At 37.3% G+C, this 7,429-nt stretch overlaps 1 protein-coding gene across 1 annotated transcript; it reads left to right on the forward strand.

The window, feature by feature from the left end:
• The first annotated feature begins 234 nt into the window (after positions 1-234).
• LOC119983050 (zinc finger protein-like 1 homolog) lies at positions 235-6,987 on the forward strand. The gene is made up of 9 exons (XM_038826704.1): positions 235-605; positions 1,376-1,456; positions 1,725-1,845; positions 1,947-2,041; positions 3,670-3,741; positions 5,116-5,409; positions 5,585-5,693; positions 6,245-6,425; positions 6,716-6,987. Exons 1-9 carry the CDS (start codon positions 582-584, stop codon positions 6,801-6,803), a joined length of 1,065 nt encoding a protein of 354 aa, XP_038682632.1. The 5' UTR covers positions 235-581; the 3' UTR covers positions 6,804-6,987.
• The last annotated feature ends 442 nt before the right edge of the window (positions 6,988-7,429 follow it).

The following is a 7,429-nucleotide window of genomic DNA, read 5'->3' on the forward strand; positions in this document are numbered from 1 at the left end:
TAGATAAAATAGAGAGTTGGGATCAAACCAATTTTAGGAATTCCACCTAAAAACAATTTTTAGGTTAAGGGTTAATATGTCATTTGAATATAAAGATATTTATGTAAATTATAAAAAATTAAAAAGTGGTGTAAAGATAGTAGAATAGTGGTGTGTAGATAAAATTTTCCTGAAAATAAAACTTTTTTCTTTAAATAATGAAAATAAAATTTTAATTGAGCTTCCAGCCCAGTATCAGAGTGTGACAATGGAGTCGGTCCAGTCAAAGATGAAGCCCATCAAGTCTCCAAGACGAGACCATACCTGAGCTAAAGGAAGCGTATCGGATTGAAACATTTTGCAAATCCGGAGGAGGAGGGGGGAATTTTCTTTGATCAGCGCGTTTAATTAACAGCAAAGCAATGGCTATGAACCTCATAACTGCATCAAATCCTTCTCTGTAACCATTCCTTCTCCCGTCACTCCTAAACCCTAGTCCATCCGAATCGGTCTCTAAGCTCTGTCATTCTTAGATTTCAGTGACAGCAAATTATTCCTTTCTCGACTGATCGGTTTTCTGTTTAACCAATCTAGTCAATGCAATGGTGGTCTGCAAATGCCGGAAGGTATCTCTCTATCTGTATATGTCTATTTGTTGTGTTAGTATCGTTGGTTTGCGTTTCATTGCATACCTTGTTATAATTCAGATGGTGATTCTGAATTTCTGTTGCCGCTGGAATTATTCTATTATTTGCGGATTCAGTGTGAGTTTGAATTTTGATTGAGGAGTCCGGTTAATGGAGGTTTTAGATCGGTTTTGTAGTTTTTGTTTTGGTAATTGGGAGATCAAAGCGAGATCCGTGTATATATTTTATTCAGTCTTTTTTTCTTATTTTGCAATTTCAGTTGATTTTGGTGTTTAACGCGCGGACGAATGGATCAGTTGAGAATTGAATAATTTTTAGGTTTTGTCTACTCAGGCTGTAGCTTGATGCCTCATGAATTTTGGTCAATGAGTGAATTTGGGATCGCTGTTTTGCTAAATTTGAATGCATTTGGACTGATTTGACGATTACCCGTTCACATTTGATTGAATATTTGAAATGTCGAAGTGGATGGATTGAAGAAATAGACTTATATATTTTAGGTTTCTGCTTATGTCAATTTTTTGTTGGTTGACCTAAAATTGTGCAGTTGCTGGTGATAATGGGAAATATCTTAAATAGGTTTCTGTTAAATGCTGCATTGAGTTCTTACTTAGGTTGACTTTGGTGTATCAAGCTAAAATTGTGCAGTTGCTGGTGATAATGGAAAATATCTTAAATAGGGTTCTTTTAAATGATTCCCTTTTAAATGCTGCATTGAGTACTTACTTACGTGGACTTTGGTGTATCAGGCTACTAAGTTGTACTGTTTCGTGCACAAGGTCCCAGTTTGTGGGGAATGCATATGCTTTCCGGAGCACCAAATATGTGTGGTAAATGCTTAAACTTTATTTGACTATGGTTATTTCTCTTGCATCTGATGCAGACTGCATCTGTTTTCATATGATTTCGTTTTCCAATATTTGTTGACAATGTTTGGAAGGAATTATGCTTTCTTTCGTTTACCTCATATTGCCCTAGCAGCAGCCCTAATGCAGAAATGACCAGAAGCTATAATTTTCTAAAAGGGAAGGAATAAGGTTTAACGTAGTTTTTACGATGCTTTTTAGGGCTTATATGCTATGTTGTCACTCTTTGTAGGTTCGGACCTATGCAGAATGGGTCATAGATGGAGAATATGATTGGCCTCCAAAGTGTTGTTCATGTCAAAGTGTGCTTGAAGAGGGGACTGGTTCTCAAACCACCCGTTTGGGCTGTTTGCGTATGTTATTGCAGAGCTAGCAACTACTGCAAAAATTTATCTCTAATTAAGTTTCTGAGATCGTGCTGCTTAAAGTAACAATTTGTTTTTGCTTATTATAGATGTTACACATACAAATTGTTTGGTTTCACATATTAAAAGCTTTCCTCCACACACGGCTCCAGCTGGATATGTGTGCCCTTCATGTTCAACTTCGGTATGGTTTACTTTTAAAAGGCTTTTTTTTTTCTTCAGGGTTTTGCATTTTTTAATTCCATTTTCTTTCATTGTTATGGATTATGGCCGTGAAGCCTTCCGGTTTCAAGTGTTTAGTGGCTAACTGAATTATAGAAAAACTACTTTTCAATTTCATGCTTTTAACTTTGATCTGCGGTAAGCAATTGTCGTGGATTCAATTTGTTAACTAGTTAGGTCTCAGATTTCATTACTTATCAGTAATTAGTGTTTCGGTTTCAAAAAATTCTTGCAATATTAGAATTAAAATAGCGCAAAAGTCTATAGATACTACTCATTAGAAAATATATGATTAACTAGTTGGTTTATTTCGAGAAGTTGTGGGCTTACTGTACTTTCTTTCCTTCCTTTTCTTATTGCCGTGGTAACACAAACTGTTCCTTTGTGCCTGATTTAACGAAAATGTATCTCTCGAGCTATTTTACAAGCCCTATATCTTTCTCACACAAGTTCTTACTCCAAATCCCCAATTTTTCAACCTTAGTTAACCAAAGTCCCTGTTGGAGAAAAAGTTAAACTCTTTTCTTTCACTTCACATCGTTCCTTTACAAATTAATGTTCATTTTTCAATAAGACGGCACCCTGATTCTACTCTTTATATTCTTTACTTTTCTTTTGCCATTTTGTAAACATACCTTAGGTCCTTAATATAAAGTGGTCTTTATATGATGATACTGAACTTTTGAGATATTTGCTTGTTTTTATGTCTGCATGGAAGTTGACACTATAATCTAAATACAAGAACGACATCGTGCTAAGGCATGCTCTGCAATTCATCTACTTTTTGTAAACAATTTTTTAAAATTTAATGATTTGATTCTCTAAGTTGAAGCCTCAAATTTTTAACTCAGCAATTCCCATGTCCTCTTAAGTGACAATCGTGCATTAACACGGGCAGCTGAAGCCTTAATCATGGCTAAATATGCTTCTCTTTTTTCAGTGATACTCTTTTAATTAAATGTTTGCTGTTTCTTTTACCATTCAAAAACAAGAAAAGCTTTCCTGTCCATAATGTGTTGGAGTATGCAAAAGCATGTCAAATGCTTATGTCTTAGTCTTCATCTTGATCTTCTTGAGTTTCGAGTGGTGGAGTATGCCTACGAGTGTCAAGTTTTTCCTCACCTGTTCTTTATGTGTTGAAGCATGCAAATGAGGAACAAAATTCCCCTCACGCAGTCCTAATATTTTGAAGTATGTAGGAGTGGTCAATATTCTCTGAAAGCCAATGTGATGCGAATAGGTTTCCTTTATTCTTCTCTAAAAATCTGTCATGTTCCTATTCTGTTGGAGTGTGAAAAAGTAGTTGCGAATTCACCTCAACATCATATGCTAGTGGGAGCTTTTTGCATCTGAAACAGTATTAAAACTTCTTTTGGGCTACTCTTGTATCATTTTGAGGGATCATAACGTAAGGCAAGACATATATTTCACTAAACCACCAATTGATTTGTTATGTACTTGTCGCAGCATTCTTTAACATGGTCAATTTGGTTTTGAACATATATTATGATTGATGTTTATTGGAGCACTGACCTGGTATGGTGTTCAGTATGCATAATGGTCCGTTGTTTTTTTTCTTTGCTGATTCAGATATGGCCCCCTAAGACTGTTAAAGATTCAGCATCTCGACTTCATTCAAAGCTGAAGGAAGCAATTGTGCAGGTTTTTTTGCTACAGTTTTTTTTTTTGGCCTACAGAATATTTACAATAATGACAATCTGACAACAATTTATCGATTTTTCATTTGTTAATTAATGTTCTGTTGCAGTTAACTTCCTTGGAAAGATTTGTTGTAGTATGTGTAAAGCATTAAATCTTTGCTTTGCACTAGCTTTTAGTCTTCTTTTTTCTTGGTTTAATTTTAAACTTTGCTGCTTTTAGCAATGAGTTATTGGGGCCAAGCATCGTTCAATCTCCAGTTATGCCCACAGCTAGGACAAGTGAGCGTATGAAGATTTAAGCCTTGATTGGTCTGAGAGACAATATTATGAGAAGGCTTCCCCGAAATTCCTTTTATGGCAGGACTTAGCTCTTTCCAGCCATTCCCTCCTAGGCATTCAGGGATAAGGATGGCCCAGTACCTCTCTGCCATCATCTCATTTAGGGACCACACTCTGCCTAAGTTGTTGGGTTGGAGTAACAGAACCCATTTCCTCGTATCAGATCTGTAGCTTCTATACCATGAAGATCTCAAGTCCTGAAGCCAGAACTCCTCCGTGGACCGCCATAGCCACTCCAGAGCCCCTTTGTCAAGGAATACGGAGGTTTTCTTACCCTTGGATCTCTCAGATATGTGCACCCACTTTTCACCCCTGCCCTCAAGCACAATGTCGAAAGATTTCTGCTCCATTATCACCAGAAACTTACTTTTTTTGAGACCAACAGCTTGCGCAACGCCCTTGCCCAAAGATGGGGACTTCCTAACAGCAGCTCGACCACTCTTGACAACACCCTTATCTGACCCACTATTCGTGAACAGCTTGAATCAGCCTTATGAGCAGTCTGGCTCTTAGTATTTCCGAATTCCATAGTCAAGCTCTGGTTGAGTGGGTATTGTTCTTATTTACTAGATTTTATTAAGTTCCCGAACATGTAATTCTGGTTTGCACCCCCTTGGTGCTGTTAATAATACCTTTTCTATTCCAAAAAAAAAGCAATGAGTTATTGGGGGAAATGTTATCTTGGGGAGGGGGCAAGTCAAGGTTTTATTATAATCATCCCCTCTCGCTCTCCTCATCTCTAGCATTTGCCAACTTATTATTGTTCTCTTTTGCAGTTGTTATCTGGAGGATTGTTAACTCCCGCCGATACAATATAAACTTTCTTGTTCGGGAAACTTGTCTTATCATATATTTATGGAGCAATACTTCAACAGTGGCCTTTTTTTTAAAAAAAATTTAAAAAATGGAAGTGTCCTTTACAAGAGCTTTTTTAATGACGAGGAACCATGGGCCTTTGGCAAGAGCTTAAGCCAGTAGTGTTACATTTCCGGTGAATGAATTTGCATGTTCATAACTTCATATTTCTGTTGTGCAGACTGGTATGGAAAAGAACTTGTTTGGAAATCATCCAGTTTCATTGCCATCAGCAGAATCCCTTGCACCACCTCCTGCATTTGCCTCAGATCCTCTCGTTTCCGCATCTTCTAATGGAGGTGGGGAATACAATGTGAGCTCATCTCATTTGATGGCAAAAGATGAAACAAACACTAGCCAAGGATACTCAGCTGCGACCGAAGCAGGTTCTGTTAAACTTTCAGTGAAGGATATTGTGGAGATAGATGGGCCTAGTTCTGCAGGGAATTATGCTAAAAATTCTAGTCCTGTTGGTGTAAGAGACTCTTGCTAGTTTTTGCTTTTCTAGATAGCAATCTATAAAAATTCTTCTCTTAGTTCTTTTAATGCTTATATATTATCCTTGGTATGTGTATGGAAGTCATTTAGTTTGTTATCTATTTAGTATTTTATCTTACAGTCTTTTGTTGAAATATTGCCATGCCAACCAGCCTGGTGCAACAACACGAAAGGGTGCACTCCATGTAGACAGGCTGAATTCTGATATATCTTACTATGCAGATGATGAAGATGGGAGTCATAAGAAGTACTCTAGGAGGGGTGAGTATGAAGTTATGTTCATAATGCACGGAATAATCTACGGTATATGAAGCTTTAGTAATTATTTCCCTTTGCTATCTTAATATGAGCAAAGGTTCATTTGGAGTAATTGCATGCCATTTTTGTTTAAATGCACATCAAATTTAGCATGCGTGATGGTATGGTAAAAGTATCTCTTATTTGTTAACTTGGTGAAACATCAATCTTGTGGAAATGTATTGCCACTATTATGGGAGTGTGAAGATGGCCTGTTTTACATCAGGTGCTGGACCTCCCAAATATATATCTATGTAAAATGCAATTTTATTTTAAGCTTGTTTAATAGATGTTAATATATCATCTAACCTTTGGTGTTGCCTTAATACCTATTAAACATAATGATTGGGGTGTCTTGGAAGGACATTCTAGACCTTTCTGGAAAGAAGCTAGTAGATACACCAAATTCATGCTTTTTCCCTTCTCATGGTTTATCTAACGCATATGCATTTCATTGTTAAGAATAAATGTCAACCCAATTCTCAGATATTTACTCAGATGTGTTTCTGTTGTAGGTCCTTTCCGCCATAAGTTCCTCAGAGCTTTGCTTCCTTTTTGGTCCAGTGCACTTCCGACATTACCAGTGACTGCACCACCTCCACGTAAAGATGGGGATGATGCCGCAGAAGGTCGAGTACGACATCAAAGACCATCAAGAATGGATCCTAGAAAAATCCTTCTCTTCATAGCAATCATGTAATTTCTAACATTCTCTTTTGGTAGATCTCTATTGATGGATTTTTTCCTCATCAATTAATTGAGTACTAGAGAATTGATGATTTGATATTGCTGACTGGCTATAAACAGGGCGTGTAAACTTGTTTATGCTGAAGCACGTATGCTGTGGATTTTTGTTCATTTTATCAATTTGATTTATTTTAACCCTGCAAAACCTAACTAAAAACCAACCGATAAGGCGCATAATTTTTTCTTTTGGTGTGTTGTGATTCTTGTTTTCATTGATGCAAGCTTATTATTCTGTGTAGGGCCTGCATGGCAACAATGGGTATATTGTATTACAGACTTGCACAACGTGGTTTTGGGGAGGATCAACCTGAAGATGAGCAGCAGTAATTATCCTGAAAGTTGAGTCGGTGCTGGTATTTACAACTCCCTTGAATGCAGACCTAGAAGATCTGTGATATTTATTTATTTTATTGATAATAGCATTGTAAATCTGTGATATATGTGCTTTGTCGCTGGACTTGGTACGCATTTTTTTTTCTTTTTATTGCGTAATACTAAATAATTTCTTGAACCATTCCAATCCTGCGAAATGGAGTTTGAAGCATTTGAAGGAACAAAATGATGATTCAAAGAGAAAAAAAAAAAAGAGAAGAAAATATAAGGTAGTCTCCTCCTATTAAAAACCTAATGATGACCTCAACCCCATCCATCAGAGCCATTCGAGTTCATCCACACGTCGGACACGGGGACGGGACGGAAATTGTGACACAGTTTAGAGCCATTCGAGTTCATCCACACGCCGGACACGGGAACGGGACGAAAATTGTGACAGTTTTTTTGAAAAATTATACAGTTCGTTTGATGCAGCGGAATCACTAGCGATGCCGCCTTGCGGCTCCACTACGCCAAACGGTGCTCTCCCGCTAGCTCCTAGAAAAAAAAAGCTTCGTTTCTGGAGCGGTGATAGCATTTTTTTTTTTAAATACAGTGAGGCCCACCTTGAAGATTGATTT

This window comes from Tripterygium wilfordii, chromosome 17 (assembly GCF_013401445.1).
Source record: "Tripterygium wilfordii isolate XIE 37 chromosome 17, ASM1340144v1, whole genome shotgun sequence".
Lineage (NCBI taxonomy): Eukaryota > Viridiplantae > Streptophyta > Magnoliopsida > Celastrales > Celastraceae > Tripterygium > Tripterygium wilfordii.